This window comes from Sciurus vulgaris, assembly GCF_902686455.1.
Source record: "Sciurus vulgaris genome assembly, chromosome: 9".
Lineage (NCBI taxonomy): Eukaryota > Metazoa > Chordata > Mammalia > Rodentia > Sciuridae > Sciurus > Sciurus vulgaris.
The window spans coordinates 84,286,055-84,309,449 of NC_136469.1; the positions used below are offsets into that span (position 1 = coordinate 84,286,055).

Genomic DNA, 23,395 nt, shown 5'->3' on the forward strand with positions numbered 1-23,395 from the left:
CCTGCCTCAGCCTCCCAGGCCCCTGGGATTACTGGTGTGCACCATCATGCATGGTAAAATTTTTTCTTGACAAACTTTAAAAAATTTTTTTTCAGTTGTAAATGGACACGTTACCTATATTTTATTTATTTTTATGTAATGCTGAGGATTGAACACAGTGCCTCATACATACTGGGCAAGCACTCTACCACTGAGCCACAGTCCACTCATACTAATTTTTGAAATATACCTGCTGTTACTAGTTTGGGGTTTTATATTTCAATTTATTTTGGAATGATTTACTGGCATAGGATTATTTCACTTAGTATTATTGTTTATGTAATAGTATATTATGACTACTATCATCAATACCCATATAAGTGCAATTAATCATGAGTGACTTTGACCAGTTTTATGGTGATTGATAGGGTCATTTACCAGTTTACTCATCATAGCTGACAGAAGGCATAAAAAATAGCTTTAATAAATATAGCAATATTATTAATTACTACATCTCAATTATCAATAGCAATTATGAATAATCCCTCTACTAGATATTAAGGATGATGTACTAGTTCTGAATGCTCCCTTCTCAATTGACAACTTTGCTACAATACTTATCATTTGAGGCTTAGTCTCATCATGAAGACTAAATTATTGTGTGAAATCATTTTTGAAAAGCCCAAACTTGGAATCAAACAACTATTTGAGTACCAGATTCATAATTTATCAGATGGGTAAACTTTGGACAAGTTACTTAAGCTTTTACTATTATTTCTATTTTACACATGGAGAACTCACCAACCTTTAATGATAATATTAAGATTAAAATAAATATGAAGTGACTGGGTATATATTACTTAATAAGCTAAGGCTATTATCATTGTGCTTGTAATTGTCTTTCCTACTGCACTGTGAGTTGCTTAAGGTCAAAGACTCAGGTCATTAGTTTTTCCTACTTTTTTGTCCTCAAGAATTAGAGATATTTTGAAAGCATCCTATAAAAGTAAATATAGTTGACAGTCAGTCTAGCTGATGATAATTTTTTATATTAATTTTAAAACTGGAAGGTCCAAAATAATGGAATTTGGGTCCTTAAAGTACCATAGAAGCCAAACAGGCAGCTGGTTCTTCTCTTTGGTAGAGCAGCAAAACATGTGACCACCTGCTCATTCCTTTTTTTTAATGATTGCAGCATGGCATTTCTAATGTTGAATTTAGAAAACCTAAAAATCACAGGCCTGATTTGTTTTGCTTTGTTTTATTCTCAGACCTGATTTGAACGAGAATCTAGATGTCATGTAGTGATTAGTAGTGATAGTAGAACAGCATTATGGTTAAAAGTGTGAGTTTTGGAGTTAAAACAGATGGGTTCCAAGTCCTTGTACAGAAGTGAGTAGTTATGGAACCTTGGGCAAGTTTTGGATTGCTAGATTTAGCGAAAATATGATAACCAGTTAAATTTGAATTTCAGATAACAGAAATATTTAGTATTAAGTATGTCTCAAATATTGCATGATATACTAAAATATTATTTATTTGAATTTTAAATTTAACTGAGCATCCTGCATTTTATCTGACAACCATTGCTTAACCTTTGTAAACTTCAGTTTTCTTATTAGTTGAATGGGAATAGTAGTAGTACCAACCTGATAAGGTCAACGTGAAGAGTAAGTGACTTAAAATACATACTCTGACTAGTATCCAGTAGAGAGAACATCTCAACGCCTCAATAAATGTTAACTACCGTTATTGTTACTCTGAGTATTATTGGTAGGGTTATAAATACTTGCTGAAGATATTATTTTTTGGAGCTTCCTGCTATCAGTTTTGATAATTAGCTGGCAACAGACTATCCCTATTGCCATAGACAATAATTAAACTGGACAAAATGCATTTAAAATTTGTTTTTAAAGATTGACTGGCAGTACAGACTGTAATTCCTGAGAGTGAAAACAAATGCCATCAACTTTTGATCTTCTCGTTTTCTGACCAGAGGTACTTCTTAAGACTGGACAGCAAAGAAAGGGAACCCACACAAACATGGCAATTTGTTGTCAGTCAAGAATTTGGGGAAGCTGAGGCAGCTGAATTTGTGGGTTTCTGGAGATGCAGGTGCAAAGCAGAGAAACACCTCCAGAAATCAGTCGCTGTGAGTCTGAGTGAATTCCAAACTCTGCATGCAGAGTGAGGTTCAGGAGATTGGACAGAGAACAATGATGGGACAGTTCTTCGTGCCCCAGGAATATGACTGGCTTAGCATTCCTGCTTTATCATTCATTGACTGTGAGAAGCCTGTGGGAAGAATATCTTCAATGCAGATGCAGTAGTGGATTTCAGATCAGAGAAGTGAGGTGCATTCTCATGATTACTATTATCCAGCAGTTGGCTGCACAGATTTCAGTGTTCAGGGCATAGATACTCCAAGTTGACATCATGGGTTTTGAAAATGGAGGAAACAGGCCATGAACCAAAGAATGCAGGTGATCTCTATGGTTCAAGGTATACCAAATTTTGTATGCCTCTCCCCAGAGAAAAGTTATGTATGCCTTCAGAGGTTCTGTTCATGATTGACTGACTCCATCACTCTGGGCCTGAGGTGAGGCAGAGCTCATGGCAGGCACAGCAAATATTTTGGTTAAGGTTCTAGCAGAACACATAGGGTAGCACAGCACATAGACTCTTGCCTGTTTTGCTAAGAACTCCAAATAGTAGGCAACTGCAGTTGTTTAATTTGCATCTTAGAAAGCTTATTGTGGTGGAGATGAGGATGGTGAGGCAGTGGGGTGGGAGAGGCAACAGAGTGGAGATACAGAGACCAATTTAGTAAGTTCCAGAAGCTATCCAGGCAAAAAATCATGGTGGGGGCCATAGGGTAAGGAAGATGTCCCTTTTGGTTCCAGGCTGAACTGTGTGGCTATGAGACCGCCTGTCTTTCCACTCCAGGACAGTCTCAGGATTTAAATGCACATACCACTAGCACTGATTTTATAGGTGCTTCTTTCTGAAATCTTTGGTGGTAGTGGGGCACAGTGCATTTGTGGGTACTCTGTAACACAGTTATTTAAAACAGGTGAAGGGCTGTGGAGACAGCTCAGCTGGTAGAGTGCTTGCCTTGCAAGCACAAGGCCCTGAATTCGATCCCCAGTATCACCAAAAAAAAAAAAAAAAAAAAAAAAAAGAAGACAGGTGAAGAATACGTCTCTCAAAAGTTTGTCCCCCTTAGTGGACTTCTCAAACTATTTCTGAACCCAGAATTCATATGATAAAAATTAACCACCAGCCCAGGCTATCGTGCCTTTGGATCTATTTCATTAAAAGAGAATCATTACTAAGAACTCTAGTGCTGAATTGTAGAAACAGACAAACCCTTCTCAAACTTCTTCCCCCTCCAGTTTCTACCACTAGTTCCTTTCAATCTATGAAATCCTAATAGTCAGTTTGAAATGAGATTGCTTTTAATGTTCACTTGTAGTAATGTACTACTAGTAAGAGAAGTCTCACCATTTACACTGGGTTCACCCTTTATTAAGAATAAAATAGGTGATGGGAACAGGAAAGACAGTAGAATGAATCAGACATAACTAACTCTCCTATGTTCATACATGAATACATGACCAGTGAAATTCCACATCTTATGGTATGCCTTTACTCCATGTACAAACAGAGAAACAACATGTATTCCGTTTACAATAAAAAAAAAAAAAGAAATTCCACATCATGTACAACCACAAGAATGGATCCTAATTAGGATAAGTTATACTCCATGTATGTGTAATATGTCAAAATACACTCTACTGTCATGTGTATCTAAAAAGAACAACAACAAAAGAATAAAACAGTTTCTCAAAGTTTAAAAATAAAGAAACATAACCACGGATTAAGTGAACATAATATCTATTTTATTACGAAAACATTAAATTTTGACACATTGCTTTATCTGCTTTTTAAAAATCTATTATCTGACTTAAACCTATTCAGCAAAAATGCCAATAAATTATATAAATCATAGTTTGGGTCTTTTTAAAACTAGGAACATACATTTTATGATAATCAAACAATACTAAATCTGAATTGTATAAGCTATTAACTTTTAATTTATTTTCCATGTTTAGCTTAAAATAAAAAGAAAACCAACTGTATTAATACACTGTTGCAAAAGTTTATCAGAACCTCCCTTCACATTGCTGTGTCAGTATCCTCCTTTCTTTAGCATACAAAATATAGCCACACCAGGTGTCAAGGCACTCATTCTAAACTGCCCACTCTGGCTCATCTTGGAAGTCACATGCCACCAAGGGCTGACAACACATGCTTTATTCCCTCAGCCCAGACTATCTTGACTTTAAGTACATTTCCTTTCTTTAAAAGGAAATCATTAGCTAAGAGCTCAAAATGCTGAATTTAGAAACAGTGATTCCAATCCAATACATATGAAATCAAATGTGTTAGTATTTAAAAGCTACGAATTCTGAAAAGTAAAAAACCAATGAACTAATAAGGCCAAAAGCACTGCCACCATGTCTTCAAATGGTGTGTTTTTTTTTTTGGATGTGTGTGTTTGTGTCTTTGTAAATTATATTTTGGGACAGATCAGATGAATTTAAATAAAGTGGGTGTTCTGCAGAGAGTTTTAGGGTTTTCAACATGGTTGACAAAATTAAAAAATACATCAATAGTCTTATTAGTGAATGTTTTCCACTTGGTTTCTAAATCTTTATTTTCTGTGGAGGTAAACCAAAACACTCTTTTTAAGTTTTCATCTTCAAAATTACAATATAATGTCTATTATTCCTAGAGATTTTAGAGTTAAATATGATCCTGGTCTTTGCTGACATCTTCATTTTCATCATCCTCATCTTCTTGATCTCCGGATTCAAGTTCATCCTCTTCTTCAATCTAAAGGGAAAATATAAATTTAATACTATGAAAATCTATTCACACATATAATATACATGATAAATGTACACATATATTCTGTTTTAGCAATTATAGACTATAAGACATTTGATTTCCTTGATTTAATGCTCAAGGTTCCCTGTCATTTTAATACAAATGAAATGTATCAATTAACTTTAATGATGAGTGATTATACATCTCTACATACAAATCTGAACCAAATATGATAAAGATAATGGTCTACTTAGGTGCTCAGAGTCTTATGTTATCACAGGAGTCATCACATCAATTCACTTTTTAGGTTCATGGTCCAAAAGAGAATAGTCTGTAAGTGCTAGAAAATGAATTTAATCTGTGTCTTAAACCAATTCACTGAACAGTGAAAGAAATGTAGATAATACCATATTCATAAATCCACAAAACAATACCTACAATAATTTTTCTATGCTATATTAAAATTTTCTAAATGTTCACCAAGAAATGTAATACAAATCATTTTTGGAAACATTTCTATCTTACTGGATGACCAAGATCCTTGAGTTTATTCTTCAATGACAATATTTTCTGATCTTGATCAGCCAACAGCACCAAGAGATCATCTTGTTCTTTTTTAGAATCTGTAACTTCCACCTGTAGTTTCTTTTTCTCATTTTGTAAAATGGCAATAGTGCTGTTTGATGAATCCAGTTGCTCTTTAATGACAGTTCTTTCCTCAGACAGAGCTTTAACTTCATTCTAGGAAAAGATGAAAGTAAAAAATCTGAAGTTAGTATTTGCTTTGCTAGAATTTTTAACAAATAGTTTCTTTCTATGAAAAACCACTATACTTGTCCAATTTGAGGCATTTAAGGGTGGAAGTTGAAGATACACGGAGGCTTAAAACATATATATCTAGTAACATGAGAATTTATTGGAGTAGCCATTGAAAATGGTTACTGTGAAAAGTAAGAGTTTAACATCCAAAATGTAGTTTTCAAAAAATCCTAAGAGATAAGAAAGCAATACCACGTCAGATAATCAGAGGAACAAAACACAAAACACAAAACATTTTACAGCAGAAGTCTGGTTACCAACAGATAAGAACTCAAAACTCAAGGGGGGAAAAAAAAAAAAAAAAAAAAGCCCACATCACAGAATTAAATGAGAAAGAATAATAATTTCAAATAAAATTCATGGTTTATTTTATTTTTGCAGTGCTGGGGATTGAACCTAGGGCCTTGTGCATTCAAGGCAAGCACTCTACCAACTGAGCTATATCCCCAAAATCCATGGTTTAAAAATAATATGATCACAACCCTAAAATTCTAATTATATATTATCTTTCTTTTTTGCATTTCTCCCTTCATGCCTTTTATTTTTTATCAAAGTCACCTTATTCTTTTCTTCATATTATTTATTCTGAAGTCTGTAATGTAACAGACTATCAGAATTTAATGCTCCTGTGTTCCTCAGCCTTAAGGGAAGCCTACATCTGGCTTGTGTATTAGCTGTTCCTTGCTTTGTTATTGTGACTAGATATATTGATATTGACAAGAAAACAAATATTTTCAATGAATTTTATTTTTGCAGTACATGCATGTAAACTCTTATTTCAAGTACTCAATACCATCATTTGAAACAGAATTTAAAAACTTCTTTGTGACATCTTTAGTCATCAAAATATGAATGGTAATGTTATGATAAAATTATAGCCCATCTGCTTTCTTCATAAACCTAAGGATCTTAAGATTAGATGAGATTAAATGAGATAAAATCAAATTTTCTGGTGTTCATATCATACTATACATAATAAATAAAAGAGTTTTACCAATAACCAACCTTCAATTCTTTAGTTTCTTGTAGTAATGCTGACAGTCTTCCCTCTACATCAGTAGTATTAGCTGCTATTACAGACTCATTCTCTCCTTGAACAGGAACGGATTTTGCCTGAAAGTAGAAATTAGGGAAAAAAAAAAAAAAAAAAAGCTTCTTGGAAGTTAAAAACAGTATGAACTCAAAGTGGTAATTTAATCTTTTTTTAAATTTTATTTCCAACTACAGAAAATAAACCTCTTCTTGTATTTATGTGCAATAAAGTACTCTTTGCTGACAGATGAGCTGTCCCCATCTGGAACAGCATTAAATCTTATCAAAATATGAGGAAGGCTAGGCTAATAAGCTTCCTCAAGGTCAGCCTGGAAAAGTAATCAATGACGCAGCCCTAGTGAAACTATAACACAAGATCTAATAAACAAATTATTTTTCAAAGCTTTTCCCTCATAAACTTCCTGTAACATGAGTCTACATTATTATTTCAGAAAAAACAGGCAGATGATGAATCGAGTCAAAGAACATTAACTGGCAATATGCAAGTATTCTCTTAAGTGCTATAATAGATGCTATTAAATCAAAGTTTTTAATTCTTTTCCTACAGAATACCAGGAAGTAGAGTGCTAATGCAACAAATATCTAAAAATGTGGAAATGGCTTTGGAACTGGATAATGAGTAAGAAGCTCAGAGTTTTGCGGTGCACATTAGTCAAAGCCTAAATATCTCAAAGTGACTGTTGGTATAAATATGGATATAAAAGGTGGATATAAATATGGATATAAAAGAATTCTGGTGAGGGCTGAGAAACAAAAACTACAGAGAACGCTTTTATGGTCGTAAGAGATACACATACACTATCATGAACAGAATGTTGATGTAAATATGAACATTAAAGGAGCTTCTGGTGAAGTCTCAGAGGGAAATGAGAAACATCACTGGGAATCAGATAAAAGGCAGTTCTTGTTTTGAGGTAGAAAAGAACTTGTGCTGAATTGTGCTCTAGTGTTTTGTGGAAAATACTGAACTTTAAAGTTATAAACTTGGATATTTAACTGAGATAAGGCCTCATTTCACCTAGCTGCCAGTAGTAAAATATAAGATGAGACAAACTGATGAATGAATGATTAAGCAAAAAAGAAATGGAAATTGAAGATTTGGAAAATTCTGTCTATCCATATTGCAAAAAATGAGAAGGCATGTTTTGGAGAAAACATCAGAAGTTTGGAGAATGATTTGTAAAGAGATTATATGTGTGATTAATGGATCCAATCAATCAGCTCAGCAGATGCCAGAAAGAGAGATAAAGTTATCCAAAAAGGATCTGTGGAGGACCCTCCTGTCTAATGGCTTGGACTCCTATGAACTACAGGGAAGGCCAACAAGGTTTCTGATCATTTTAAACCTGTAGAAAAGCTGCCACTCTGACTGGAGCGGGTAGAGATAGCATGTAATACCAGCAAAATAAAACATTCAATAACAACTTGGAGAGTCTGACTACAAAATGACTGCCTCTCTGGTCAGGAAGCCCACGCTACTAGAACTCTGGGTAGTGAGGGATCTAAAGAGAAGGTGAAATCTGATGAATCTGCTTCTTTTTAACTGAGGCTGAGAAATAATATAACACTCTGTGTTTACTACCTTTCAGATGCCAAAAAAAAAAAAAAGAATTCACGTACAAATGCTTCTGTTTTCTGTAACAGCTCATGCTTTTCTGTCTGTAGTCTGGTGATCTCTACAGATTGTGAGTTTAATTGAGACTTTAAAGTTGCCAGTTCCTAAGAGACAAAAAAAGTTGAATTGTACCATTAAATAGTATTAATTTCTCTTTTTAAAAAATCTTTTAAAAATAATATTATTATTGTATTTATATACCTTTATTTATTTATTTTTATGTGGTGCTAAGGATCAAACCCAGTGCCTCACACATGCTAGGTAAGTGCTCTACCACTGAGTCACAACCCCAGCCCCTAAATAGTATTAATTTCATCAAGGAAATGTATGTTTACGGAAAATAAATCTTAAAAAGAATGATTTCCTTTCTTGACCCTACCCTCTAAAACTGTAGGTTTACTGTTTAAAGGGTAAAACATGACATCTCTATATAAGGGGCCGCTAAACATAGATGAAATACTACTACAGTGAAAATGGGGTAACTGAAAGTTTGTATTAAGGAACTTTTCAATGTTCTTACCCTTTCCTCCTCTACCCCACAAAAATACAATAAAAGAAAAGCAATTAAAATGGGTTTTTTAACCTGGGGTTATAAGGAAAAGTGCCCCACCTGGGATATTTTACAATGTCTATTTGTCATCATTGAGAAAGTAATAGAATATAGGCATATAAAAACATTCTTTTCTTTAAAATTTCTGTCAGGTGTAAATGTATGTGGCTTTTTTTTAATTGTCCTAGTTTTTCAGTCCTCAAAATGAGTTACATGGAAGTTATGCAAGATAAGACTATTTTGGTTCTTTTTACACAGTATTTAATGACATATATTACAATAAACAAAAGCCTGTTACTAAACAAAATGATCAATGTAAAAATGTATATTTTTAACAATCTAAAGCTTATAAAAGAAAACTGGAAAAAGTACAAAACTAAAAGAAAATTTTCTTCCGTGAAGATATCGCATCAAGGTTTCACTGGGAAACATACTTAAATGATAAAAATTTTTACTTAAGATTTACAAAGTAAGGTTATAAATTAATTACTGAATTTGTTAACATTTTGAGACAGTTCTAGAATAGGTAGACTTCCTAAAACCCAAACAGCATATTAACCTTTAAGCAAAACATTACAGATATACTGGAGATCTGAAAATCCTTAACAACATGATTTGAAAAATTGAAAAAAGGCCTGATTTTAGAACCTACTCTGAAGTATACAGACATAATAAAATAATGCACAATCTCTCTATGTATAGTCACTCCTCTCTCAGACCAGTGCCCTATGGTCAGCTGACTGACAGAGAAGGAAGTTAGTTCTGGATTGTAACATTAGTATTGCTTGAATTTTTTTTTTTTTTTTTTTTTTAAGAAAACTGTATTCCTTTTAATAAGAAAGAAGGAAAGGATGGAATGAAGGAGAGAGAGAAAAGAAAGGAAATTTCAAAACAAAAATTTGTTTAGGAATGATATATTAATGAGCAACCTGATACTTTTCTAAGTTTTTCTTACAATTACTACGTTATTTAGTTATCACCCTGAGAAAAGGTATTTTGTTTTTCAGCTGCAGTCATCTAAGATATATACAAGTTTACTCTTTTCCAATTCCAATTTTCTGGACAGAATGGTTTAAACACTGAATACATTTCAGTAAAGCAATTATCTTAGTCAACAGTATGAAAATGAGGCCTAAGATTACATATATTCATATGCAGCTTATAAATATATTTTAAAAGTTCCATAACTGTTTTTCACCAATAATCTCAGCAAGATGCAGGGAACTGTTAAAAAGAACAATGAAAAACAAACTAAAAAGCAAAATACTATTACTGTATAATTAAAAGCAGCTTCTGGGGGCGCTGAGGAAAGTGGTAGAGAACTTGCCTAGTTATGTGCAAGGTTCTGGAATCAACCCCCAGTACCACCACCACAACAAAACTAAATAAAATCAGCTTCTAGATTTTCAAATAACTATAAAGTTTTGCTTAATCATCACAAAATAGTTCTAAATTAATAAAACTGCAGTGCTATTATTCTATTATAATTATAACAAGACCAAACTGAACTTGGCTCAAGCTAGAAAATTACCTGCTTTAATTCTGCAATTTGTTCAGAATCTCTAGCTGAAGACTGTTCGTTCATGTCAGAAGTAGTTTGGGAAGATTTCTACAAGTAAAACAGAAATGAACTATGAAATAAAAAGTTTAATAAGAAAGAAAAAAAAAACAAAAAACAAAAAACAAAAAAACTGTGCATATATAAGCTCTACCTCAGAAATGCTTACCCAAAACTTTCACACCAACATTTTGATTTTTTTTTGCAAGATAAATTTCAACATAACCCATACTGTGACTTCTTCGTATCTAATTTATGTACTAAAAGTTATCTCATGTAAATCTCATAACAATGAAACAGACATTATCACCAATTTATAGATCAGAAAACAAGTTTAAAGAGATTTACTTTGCTGCTTAAATTCAATTATTTAGGAAGCACTGAAGCTTAGACAGTCTAACTCCAAAGCTCATATTCTAAAATCTTAATCTATGATACTCTGGCATAAAGGTTCCAGCAAAACAAACAGTGCTCAGGATGTACCTTGGTGGCAGAGCACCTATCTAGCATGTATAGGCCCTGGGTTTGATTCCCAGTATTGCAAAAGCAAAACAAAATGCATAATCGAGATAATGAGAATTACTCTTGACTGCTTATTGAAAAAGTTTTTTTACTTACCAAATTTTCAATCAAAGTGTCTTTTTCAGCAAGTTGGGTTTGTAAAAGTTCCCGATGACTTTTTAATTCTTCTATCTCTTCTTGTAACCTACTAATTTCTTCTGGCTGAATGCCATTCATCTGTGTCCCGTCATTGTAAGGACCTTGATGCTGATTGTCTTTTCCTATGAAACAGGCATAAAATTTGAAAAGCTAGCATGAAATGAAAGTTTTTCAGTTTCTGAACCAGAAGGCTGAAAAATAAGATTAATATGAGATTCAAATATAACTTCTTTATCTCAATTTGGCAGTAATTTTGCAATCGCATTGCATCCTTGCAGAACAGACCATTGATAAAAATAGAGAAGTAATTGTATTTTCAGGGTTTCTGGGATGAAAAACAGCATAGTTTTGCCTAAACTATATGATTTGGTGATCTATGAATAAGAATTAGAATAGTTTCAATTTCAATTCTGTCAATGAATGTAAAAGAAAGTAAAGTCCCTTTAAGAATTCTTCACAGAATAACTTTATATATGGGCTAAAATACCTGACAGATTGTCATAAATACAGGAAGAGAATGTTTTTTCCTGAAATATTTAGTCACCTCATATAAATAAAACCAACTTAGTACTTTTAAGTAACTGGCATTCCAATCACGAGTACTATAGGATAATATTATTTACAAACAGATGACTCTTACTATTTGCCAGGGACTGAACTAGGATTATATACACGCACATAGATAAAATTTCATTTAATTCTCAGATGACACAAATATTACTATCTCCATTTTGCAGATGAGGCAATTGAAAGATTAGTGATTCTCAACTGGCTATCTATTATAATCACCAAGGGAGCCTATAATAATGATGTCCAGATCTAAACCTAGATTAATTAAATCAGAAACTCAGTGGGGTCTTGGGATTTGTATGTTTTTAAACGTATCTCAAGATTCTAATGTGCAACCATGGTTGAGAGCCAATGGGTCAGATAATCAAACAAATATCAAGGGGCCTAGACTTCAAATTTTAAAGATCTAGTCTTAACTACAATTACCAAAACATTTTGCTCTAAAAGCCTGATTTACATTTTTTTAAAATTTATTTTTATTATAAACAAATGGGATACATCTTGTTTCTCTCTTTGTACATGGAGTAAAGGCATACCTTTTGTGTAAACACACATTTACATAGGGTAATGTTGTTTGATTCATTCTGTTATTTTTCCCTCCCCCGACCCCTCCCACCCCTCTTTTTCCTCTATACAGTCCCTCCTTCCTCTATTCTTGCCCCCCCCCATTATGTGTCATCATTCGCTTATCAGCGAGATCATTCTTCTTTTGGTTTTTTGAGATTGGCTTATCTCACTTAGCATGATATTCTCCAATTTCATCCATTTGCCTGCAAATGCCATAATTTTATTATTCTTTATGGCTGAGTAATATTCCATTGTATAAATATACCACAGTTTCTTTATCCATTCATCAGTTGAAGGGCATCTAGGTTGGTTCCACAATCTGGCTATTGTGAATTGTGATTTACATTTTTATTGCAATGATTAAGAGGTTAAAGAAAACTAGTCTATAAAGAAAATCTGTTTGACTTGTCAAGCTCTTGAGGAGAGAATGACCTGGACACTACAATGCTAATGTGTAGCTATACTTACCTAGCTGTACTTTAAGAAGATTATACTGATCCTTGTGCTGCTGAATCTGAGATACCTGCTGTGTGACTGCTGTTTGGAGCTGTTCATTTTGACATTTTAATGTAGAAACCTGTTGCTTTAATTCCTCAAGTTGTAGATCCTGTGAAACAAAACATAATTCCAGAAGAATTATATAGCCTTAAGTAGACAAAGAATTTAAAATGTAAAGGCTGTTTGGGGTCAGTATGGTAAAGTACTCCAAACACTTTCAAAATCATTCAATAATTAAGCATTAATATATTAATATACACCAAAGCCAACTAACATGCAGCAGAACTATAGATTTTTAAGCAGGGTCTGATGAATAAATACTACAGCTCAGCTTACAATTGCACTGCAATTATGGGGAAAAATCATGTAAAATAAACTCCAGTTTAAGGTCTATCAAACATATAAGAGGGGCTGGGGAAACAGCTCAGTCGGTAAAGTGCTTGTGTTGCAAGCACAAGGCTGTGGGTTTGATTCCCAGCACCCTCCCCGCCAAAAAAAAATATATAAGAAATTTGTACCCAAGTATTTAAGAAATACTTAAATGCAGATATGCATAAACGTCAATATTATTTTTAATACTAAGATAATCATAGAACAGAACAGAACATTTTAAAAAACTTCCATCTCTTACCACACTAATACAACTATAGTTGGAATTAGAGGTTTTATTTTCGTCTAATCCATGTTTTTAAAACTTGTCAGAATCTGTCCATACGTAATTTTGTTAATTTTTTTTTTTTTTTTTTTTTTTGATACTGGGAATTAAACCCAGGGGTACTTGACCACTGAGTTACAACCTCAGCCCCTTTTCTTAAAATTCTGAGACAGGGTCTTGTTAAGCTGCTATGGCTAGCTTTGTACTTGTGATCCTCCTGCTTCAGCCTCCTGAATTAGTGTGATTACAGGTGTGTGCCACCATGCCTAACTATAACATTTAATATTTAAATGTACTGTTTGATCACATCAATACATACCCTTCCCAGTGATTTTTTCCGGGGGAGGGGACATGGGGCACTTAACCACTGAAATATATCCTCAGCCCTTTTAATATTTTATTTAGAGACAGGCTCTTGTGAAGTTGCTCAGGGCTTCGTAAGGTGCTGAAGCTGGCTTTAAACTCATGATCCTCTTGCCCCAGCCTCCCAAGCCTCTGGGATTACAGCCCCAATCATGATTTTTTTTTTTTTTTTTTTTTTTTTTTTGATACCAGGAATGGAACCCAAGGGCACTTAACCACTGAACCACATCCTCAGGCTTTTTTGTATTTTTTTTTTTTTAGAGACAGGGTCTTGGGCCTCACTAAGTTGCTGAGGCTGGCTTTGAATTCATGATCCTCCTATCTCGGCCTGCTGAGCCACTGAGATTACAGGCATGTGCCACCTTGCCCAGCCCAATCATGATTTTTTAATGCTCACTTAATATCTGATAAAGTAGATGCAATATAAATTATGTTAAATGTTTTTATACTGACGTTGTGTTCCAGTTTTCAAAATAAATATCATCAAAATAAATACCTTAGTTCATATATTTTTCTTGAATTTGAGAGTTTCCTTAGGATAGATTCTCAAATGTCATTTAAAGAATATAAATGTTTTATATAGCTTTAAATAGCATTTTAAATGGGGAGAATATCTAAAATTTATATTTTAAAAGATGAGTCATAATAGTAATTGTGTCAAATCACTTTTTCCAAATCAACTGTACTTTTTAGTCCCAAGTGTAGACTACAGAGCACATTCCAACTATTTATTTTCTATCACTTCAAAAATACTTATCAACTAGAAATGATTCCACATTTCTACCAAAACATAGATGAAAAATCCTAGTAACCATGTAACCATGGGTAGTTGATATTTCAAATTTTGATCAAGATGATTCCAGTTTATTGATGTGCTTATAAATTGAAAAGCTGACTGAATGCTAAATATACAACAATATTTCCATTCTTTTTTCAAATTTCAATCTCAATAATATAGATGGTGGGGAAGAAAGTAACATGTAGGGAAGGAGATGAACCTGACTCACATGGATTGCCATCAGTGCATTTTTTATGATACTGGAACTTCAACAACTTTAATAATCTCATTTTTTACATAATACTAAAGCACTTTCTAGAAGTCTAGTCAAGGTATTTATACCATAATAATAAATTAAATGAGAGTAAAAACCAAGAAACACATTGTAAAAGAACATAATAGAAGGGTTAAAGTCTCAATATAACCTAAGAGGAAGTTTATTAGTATCTTGAAAATACCATCTGATGATTCTGAAAATGCAGCTTCAACTTAATTCATTATTACCTCAAATTCATCACTTACTTCTCTTCTACTATCTAACTCTGTATCATCTATTCATTTGTCCAAGATAAAAATTTAAGGATCACAATTGACTCTACTTGCATCTTTACACCTGCATCCAAACCTTACCATGTCCTGCCAAGTTTTATGTTCTTTAGTTTTCACATTTCTCAAATCTATTCCTTTCATACCATAAAGTATTGCTTTAAAGTTTAGCTAACATGTATTTAAATTCTGTTCAACCAGTTAATAAGACCCTGGGCACAGTGAAATTCTCTAAGTCTCATTTATCCTAAAGATAAAAACTACTTTGTAGGGTGTTGTGAAAATTAAGTAGTGGTGCTTTTTTTTTTTTTTGTACCAAGGATAGGATCCAGGGACACTTACAAACACTGAGCCACAACCCTACCTCATTTTTACTTTTTATTTTGAGACAGGGTCTTGTTAAGTTGCTTATTAGGTCCTTGCTAAGTTGCAGAGGCTGGCTTTGAACTTGTGATCTTTCTGCCTCAGCCTCCCAAGCTGCTGGGATTATAGGCGTGCACCATAGCACTTGGCCAAATTAACAGTGTTTAAAATGTACTGAGTCGGGGCTGGGGCTGTAGCTCAGTGATAGAACACTTGCCTAGCACATGTGAGGCACTGGGTTCTATCCTCAGCATCACATAAAAATAAAATGAATAAAATAAAGGCATTGTGTCCATCTACAACTTAAATATTTTTTTTTAAAAGTACTGAGTGAACTCATAGAACACAGTACCCTTTATTTCCTACTCTACCACAAGAACTTGGTTCTTGGGCTCCCTCCCTCTATCCTTACTCCTAAAATTTCTTCTTTACACAGCTAGCACTGCAGTCAAACTTACTCTGTCATCCCTGCTTCTCTTCCTTGTTCTCTTTTCCCATGGCTTACTCCTAATCATCCCTTTAGGACTCAGCTTCTGATTCCACAGTTTCCTGCTCCTCCTACCTAGCTAAGTTAGACACCTCTCAGTGCTGCCATATTTTTGATCATCTCTATTACTGGACTTCATATGCTACAATATATATACTACAATAATTTACTTATAGGTTTGTTTCCTCCTGGGACTGGTGTGGCAATATGCTGAATCATGTTTTTATCCACAGTATCTTGCCTGTGTTTTTCACATATTAGGTGCTGAATTTATTGAATACTCATATGCTTTTGAAAATAATGAATTTTACTTTCTAGATTCTTTCATTGGAAATGCCTGGAAAAATCCTTCCCTAAAGCAGAAAGTATCTAATAGTAATGAGAAAGTACAATTTCTTAGTACTTACTTGCTCTCGAATCATATTTTTGTAGTGAGTCACAATATTGTCATGCTGTTCTAATGTTTTCTTTACCTCCTCTTCTTTCTTATCTTCTTCACTGGACTTATAAATAGCCTTAGTAATAACACCTATAAAAGAAAGTTTACTTAAAATCTGTTTTAAACTTTTTATTTTTATGGTGCTAGGGATAAAACCCATGGTCTTATACTTGGTAAATACATGTTGCCACCGAGCTACACGCCCAGTCATTTTGAACTTTTTATTTTATTTCTTTACTTGAGATTGAACCTGGAGCATTTTACCACTGAGCTACATTCCAAGCCTTTCTCACTAAATTGTTTAGAGCCTTGCTAAATTGTTAAATGTTAAATTGTTAATTGTTCAGAGCCTTGCTAAATTCGGAGCCTAGCCTCCGAATTGTGATCCTCCTGCCTCAGCCTCTCAAGTCACTGGGATTACAGGAATGTGCCACTGTGCGCAGCTATTTTAAACATTTTAAGTACTATTTTATTAAGACTTAATCAATCAGTAGAAATGGATGGCCTAGCTCCATGATAGAAAAGCAATAATAAACTCTGCAATCTTAAGAGAATCCAGAAGTCTTAAATAGACTTCTGATCAAGCACTAAGAAAAAAAATCCTACTTTTAGACTTACAAAATCTGCATGTATCCAGAATATGCATACATAATGTAATTACTTTTTAATAAATACAAGTACAAATCTTCTCATCTTACCTTCAAGTTCTTTCACCAGCTTTGTAAACTCATGATCAAATATCATGTATTCTGGACTGGGGAAGTTTGGTTGGGGTTTCTGTGATGCTCTGGAATATAACTCATGCTTGCTAATAAATCCTAGTTTCTCTATGAAATTCTCTTTACCAATCCTCTTCTCTATTAGTTGTTTTAGTTTCTCTCTACAGAGATAAACATTGAGATGTTTAAAGAAAAATCTTGATAAAAAAACAAAAGCTTGGTGTAGATATACTTTAGCAGAAAAATGTTATCATCATTTCCAGATGCCATTAGAGAGTCAATCTGCCCTTACTTACTTCATGTAGCTCTCAAGTGAGTTGTCATTGAAGTAAATTGAAATACCCAATAGAAGGGCACATAAGCCTTGGACCAACTGCTCTTCTTCTCCAAGATTTTCTGCAATTTGTCCTGTAAGCTGAAATCTTTGTTAAGGAGGCTAATGACTCATAATATCTAGAATACTTTATTTGCAATTTGAATTTAACATATAGTTCTTGTAAGATTTCTTACAAGGAATTCTATATATACTCCAAGCCAGCATAAAACAAACCCATGGTATCCACAGACAAAGACACATCATTTTAACTGTAATAATTTAAAAAGTTGCAACATAAAGATGGTTGAGAATTCAATTTGAAAATAGAGCTATTTCTAATTGAGAAGAAGAAATTTAAAATATGTAAGATAAATACTTGCATGTTACTAAAACATAAAGGATACAAATGGAACATTGGCTGAATTGTGAAGAAAATGTGTTACTGCAATGGGACAGTTGCTTAGCCATGTACAAAGCAACATTAATAATCCAACTCTTGTCTGTATTTTGCTTCCCTGCAATAGATAAATTGGTTGAAATATCATTCCATTTTAATTTTTTTAATCAAACAAAGTCTATTTGCATAAAAAGAATTTTAACATTATATAAAAGGTGTGATGGGAAGCAAGATTTTAAAAATTGAATAAAAGAATGCATTCTTATGTCCATTAGAATGCAGAAATCAGAATCAGTTGATGTTCACAAGCATATACTGGGTTATTTAAAATACTCTTAGGAGAAAAGGGATGTGTGCTAAGAAAAAAAAATATGATAACGGAGGCTTTAAAAGATCTATTAATCCCTAAGACAAGCTATACAAATTTATGGTATTTCAATTAGAATTTAAAAAACAAGTTCTTGATAAAAAGAAATATTCTTTTCCAAAAAAAATTAAGAAAAAAACCAAAAATAATCTACTGAACCATTCAGTCAAATTCCATGATGGAATATACTCTCAAAAAGAAAAAAAAAAAAAAAAAAAAAAAAAAAAATGCTACAAAACTCCATGACAGGGCTGGTGTTGTGGCTAAGTGGTAGAGCACTTGCTTGGCACATGTGAGGCACTGGGTTCAGTGCTCAGCACTACATAAAAATAAGTAAAATAAAGGTAATCATGTCCATCTACAACTAAAAAATGCTAAAAAAAAATAAAAAAACAATGAGAATCACAAACATAATCAAGAGGGAAAGGTTTATTTAAATTAGCTTAGTCCCCTGAAACACTAACTGCACTGCTTCCAAATATAGTTAAACAATATTGAAAATTAGCACGACCCAGCAAATTATAATTTTCTAAATTTTTATAACATATTTACATCTCCTATGTGAAATATTCTTGGTTCATAGCATTACCACTGCCCATAATTATACTACTATAACCTGTACTTTTTTTTTTTTTTTTTTTAAAGAAAAACAATCTTGTTTGAAATGAAATAATGAAAATCAATACAGTAATGTATTCCTTTGGGGGCAATTATCAGAAAATATCTGAAATATAGTTGTTCAAAGATTTAGACAAGGAATAAACCACTGGGTTTTGAAAATTTCTACAACCTAGACTGTTCCAATTTTATGAACATTGATGTCAGTATCTTGGTCTTTCTATTATTGATTTTCAGGTATATTTACTATTGAGTTGAATAAATTCAAATTGGATTTCTTCAAATGATTTATCAAGGAAGCATTAAGATAAGTTCGGTTTTATACTATGTGTTATTTTTACCTTTTCCTTGCCTTTATGTCACTACTGTTCTCACAAAACATCTTCATGTTACTCATGTAACTAGAAAGTTAAAAATGAGTCATTCTTAACTATGTAACTTAGAAAACTTAACAACTACTTAAGTTATAAATTCAAATGTTTTACTGATCTCCCTGGTTACATATAAATAGTTTACTACTTAGGATAACCATATGCAGGTATCAAGTATATCTACAATGCATGTAGAAGAATTTTGTATATAAAGGAATGGTTCAAACAAAAATATCTACCCCCAAAGTGGGGGCCTTGTGTATGTTAAGTGCACAGTGCTACAGAGCTACACCCCCAGCTCCAGAAGATTCTTCCTTTCCTGGAACTAAACAGTCTGATTCCCAAGATTATGCAGAAAAATAAACAAGTGGAAATAATCAGGGATACTGTGAAAAAACGGAAAATAGTAATGCAGGGATATTAGATCATGAACAGACAGTAACTGAGAGATAGAATGGGAAGTCCAGAAAGGGACTCAAACACAAATGAGAATTTACTATATTAAAAAGGTATCATATAACCCTAAATGGGTTACAAATGGGCTTTAAAAATGTTGAGGTATCCAGGTGTAGTGGTATTCACCTGTAGTCCCAGCTATTTGGGAGGCTGAGGTGGGAAGATTGCTTAAGTTTTTGAGTTTGAGGCCAACATAGTGAGATCCCATCTCCAAAGTGATTTTAAAAAGCTGGATCAAGTAGATGGCTATCTAGGGGGTAAAAAAAAAAATCAGTGGATCCATATCTTACATAGTTTGCTGAGAAAAATGGAACAAAAAGTAAAATAAAAAGAGAAAACCCAAAAGTTATACAATGAAAATATGGGTAAATTTCTTAAAATTTTAAGTGGGAAGGGTTTTCTAAACATAACTTAAAAATGCAGAAGCCATGAAAGAAAAGTCTGAGAAAAAAAAAATCACAACAAAATATTAAGGTCAAAAGACAAATGACATACCAGGGGAATACACATGTATCAAAGACAAAAGTTAATCTAATTAATATAAATGGGCAGAGAATATGAGATATAAAAAAAACTATAACCCTTTTCTCAGAGCTGCCAGTGTGTGAACCATTGAGGAGATTTGGAAAACCAAATGGAGGGTGAAACTATAATGAGTTTGGTCATTAGAAACCACACACTTTACGGAGTGAAAGAACACTATAAATAAAATATTTGAAGCTGAATCATCTAATCTTATGTTTTCCCATTACATTTTCTAAGTAAAAATTCCTCCTACTAGGTAATTTCAAATATAATATTTTTGTACTATTTATAAAAACATAAAAAGCTAACATTTTGTACTTTCAGTGTTCCAAGAATTAAATAAGGTTCTAGCATATTATGATCAGATTCATTTTCTAGTGGTAGCCTCTGGGGACAGAGAATTAGTAAGAAAGGGGAATGATGAAACTTTCTTAGATTAGAAAAATGTTTTATATCTTGTATGGTTGCTAATTACAGAGATACACTCAAATATCAAAACCCATCAGATTGAACATATAAGGTCTGTGTATTTTACTGTGTATAAGTCAATATTCCCCCCAAATTACCTTTTAAATGACTGACATGTTTACTCATAAGATATTTTCCTGATATAAAAAATTCTGAACCTGGGAGTATAGCTCTGTGGTAGAATGCTTGCTTAGCATGCATGAGGTCGTTGATTTGAGCCCTACCATCACCAAACAAACAAAAAAACAAAACTGCAGGTGGAATAAATGTTCCAAATGTGTGTATATGTGAGAGACTGGGAGACAGAAAGTTATACCTACATGTTAAATCATGCTTATACAAAGATTCACTTCTAACATCCATTATAACTATCCACATTGAATAACTGAAATTTGCTAAACATGGATATTAAGGTTCATTCAATTTTTGCCACTCAGAAGAAAATCAAACCAAACACAAATTACACACTCCCCTAACACATCAAAAACGAATCCCCAATGGTAGTTGTAGCATATGGATTATATCCAGAATAATCCATAATATTTAAAATCATTCAATTTACAAATTTTTTACTATTGCATATTTTAAATAATTGAAGTAACAGAAAAGTCACACATATACTGATTAACTAAATACAAAATGCTTAACCATAAATTTTACTTCCTTTGAAACAGTTTCAGGGGAAATAAAGAAGCAAGCTTGGGGGAAAAACACAAAAACCAAAACCAAGGGAATTCCAGAAAGTGCAAGCATCACCAGAGGAAGCACCAGGATATAGCATCAGATTGTCATTCCCATAGTTCTTAGTAACACCACTACAATATCCCATGGAGAAAATTGGAAAGCCACTTGTGACAGAGATATACTTCATGACACATAAGTGTGAGTAGAATACAACTTCAAACAAGCAGTTAAAAAAAACCAATCAGCAAAACCCAAGACAAAGATAAAGCCTTGCTGTAAGAGGACAATGCCTAAGCTTAATCATAATACATACCCGTCTGTCGATCTTATCACCCTGCAAATTATACATTAAAAATTATTCATAAATATTACTACATTAGAAAAATATAAATCTAGAAAAAGCCCTCAAATACTTTTTATGGTCTCTGTAAATTCAAGCCAGTAATTTGGAACATGACAGTTCTAATCTTTTCTTGTATAAAGATGATACACATTTAAAGGATAAAGGTTGATTCTACAGCACTGTGAGTACTTAAGAGTGCAGAAGACACTTGAGACATCTTTAGAATTTCTCATTATACATTTATTATAATTACAATATCAAAACATGTCTTGATAATGATGGTTAGACAATTACTGTTCGGCCTTAAGAAAGTTGTTTCAACAAACATGGGAGTGTCAAGTATTAATTAAGTAGATAGGAAAATTTGGAGTAGTTTTTTTTTTAATTACTAAGAGATAAGTAGTAAGTATTCAGTTAAAGTATACCAATGTAAACATTGACTTTTTTTTCCCCTAAGAGTTAATTTTTAAGCTTTCATATCTAACTTTGATGGACGGCACTGATGTTTCTTTAAAAGGTCAAAACAAGGGCTGTGGTCTGGGGATGGAGCTCAGTGGCACAGTGTGTACTTAGTATGCAAGAGGGGTTCAATCTCCAGCACCAAAAAATAAATAAGATTTAAAAAACTCAAAATAAAGAAAAATTCATTGTGTGACAAAATGAAAAACTAAGGAAGAATATACCACATTATCATGGGAGAATGGGAAGGTAAATTTTTAGAATGATCCACACTAACTTTCCATGAGTGACTCTGAATGTCAATGATTTTACAGTTTTGTTAAAGCATGAAGTTGAACTGTTCAAGAGCAAGGCTGGTACATTTTATGGACAAATTATGAAGTAAATGACATTTCTAAATGCCCTACCATCCATAAATCAATGAAGCTTGTTATTCTCATTAAAGTCTAAAGGAATGCAAATTTTTTTGTTTTTCTACATCTTATTAGGTAAATTATGTGTTGGAAACTTGAAGATTTGAGAACCCATAAACACAGAAGGGGTATACTGAATAACTATGAACACGATGTGTTTTATTTCTGAATGAAGAGAAAGAGGACAGGATATAGCTATGAACTGCTTTATTCTTCTCTCTCATAAACTGATCTGAATTCAGATACTTAGCAGAAAGAGAAAATAATATGCAAGAACACTGTAAATAATTTAAAAAGAAAACAAAAGCCAAAATATGCCTTTCTGCCCATAACTGTGTTTTCACTATGATATAAACCTTATCTAACTATTTGGCAAAACTAGTCCTATAAAAATATTTATTGCTTCCTCTCCATAAAACTGTTTCTGGTTCAATGAAAAAAGTAGGAAAGGACTTTCTTTCCCTTTCTCATCTGCATCTTCCAAGGACTTCCATAAATCCTTTTATTACTGGCATGAAAAAATACAGCTAAAACTTACAATGTTTTACCTGTGAAAGGATGTTGGTGCACTGTTGCAGTAAAGAAACTGGAGGGTTGCCAATACTTGTAGCAAGTTGAACCCTGAGCAATTGTTCCTTCTGAGTAGCATTTTCTTGTAAAGCATGGGCAAGAGCCACAGCAGCACACCAGTTTGAAAGTGAATCAGTAGAAAACAAACCTCCACATAGTAACTGTCCAGCTGAGACTGAATTTCCTGTTGCTACAAAGATGGTAGGCAGATGAAAATAACAGATTATTGGTGGAAATAATAACTTATTATTAAGTATAGAAATAAACCAAAATTTACTTAAAAATTTTAAATTATT

General features: G+C 33.1%; 1 protein-coding gene across 2 annotated transcripts in view; it reads right to left on the reverse strand.

Moving 5' to 3' along the window:
* Positions 1-4,448: 4,448 nt before the first annotated feature.
* The window catches only part of USO1 (USO1 vesicle transport factor), a 68,418-nt gene continuing 49,471 nt past the window's right edge, over positions 4,449-23,395 (reverse strand). Inside the window, exons 13-25 of one of the 2 annotated variants that reach the window (XM_079152716.1) lie at positions 23,078-23,289; positions 21,628-21,648; positions 17,833-17,943; positions 17,409-17,527; positions 17,092-17,273; positions 16,362-16,483; positions 12,733-12,871; positions 11,086-11,249; positions 10,441-10,518; positions 8,365-8,463; positions 6,697-6,804; positions 5,398-5,613; positions 4,449-4,878 (exon numbers count right to left, since the gene is read on the reverse strand). In XM_079152716.1, coding sequence (XP_079008842.1) covers positions 4,789-4,878; positions 5,398-5,613; positions 6,697-6,804; positions 8,365-8,463; positions 10,441-10,518; positions 11,086-11,249; positions 12,733-12,871; positions 16,362-16,483; positions 17,092-17,273; positions 17,409-17,527; positions 17,833-17,943; positions 21,628-21,648; positions 23,078-23,289 — 1,661 coding nt within the window. In that variant the 3' untranslated portion in view covers positions 4,449-4,788. The remainder of the gene's footprint in view (positions 4,879-5,397; positions 5,614-6,696; positions 6,805-8,364; positions 8,464-10,440; positions 10,519-11,085; positions 11,250-12,732; positions 12,872-16,361; positions 16,484-17,091; positions 17,274-17,408; positions 17,528-17,832; positions 17,944-21,627; positions 21,649-23,077; positions 23,290-23,395) is intronic. The other variant, XM_079152717.1, reaches the window with a different exon arrangement.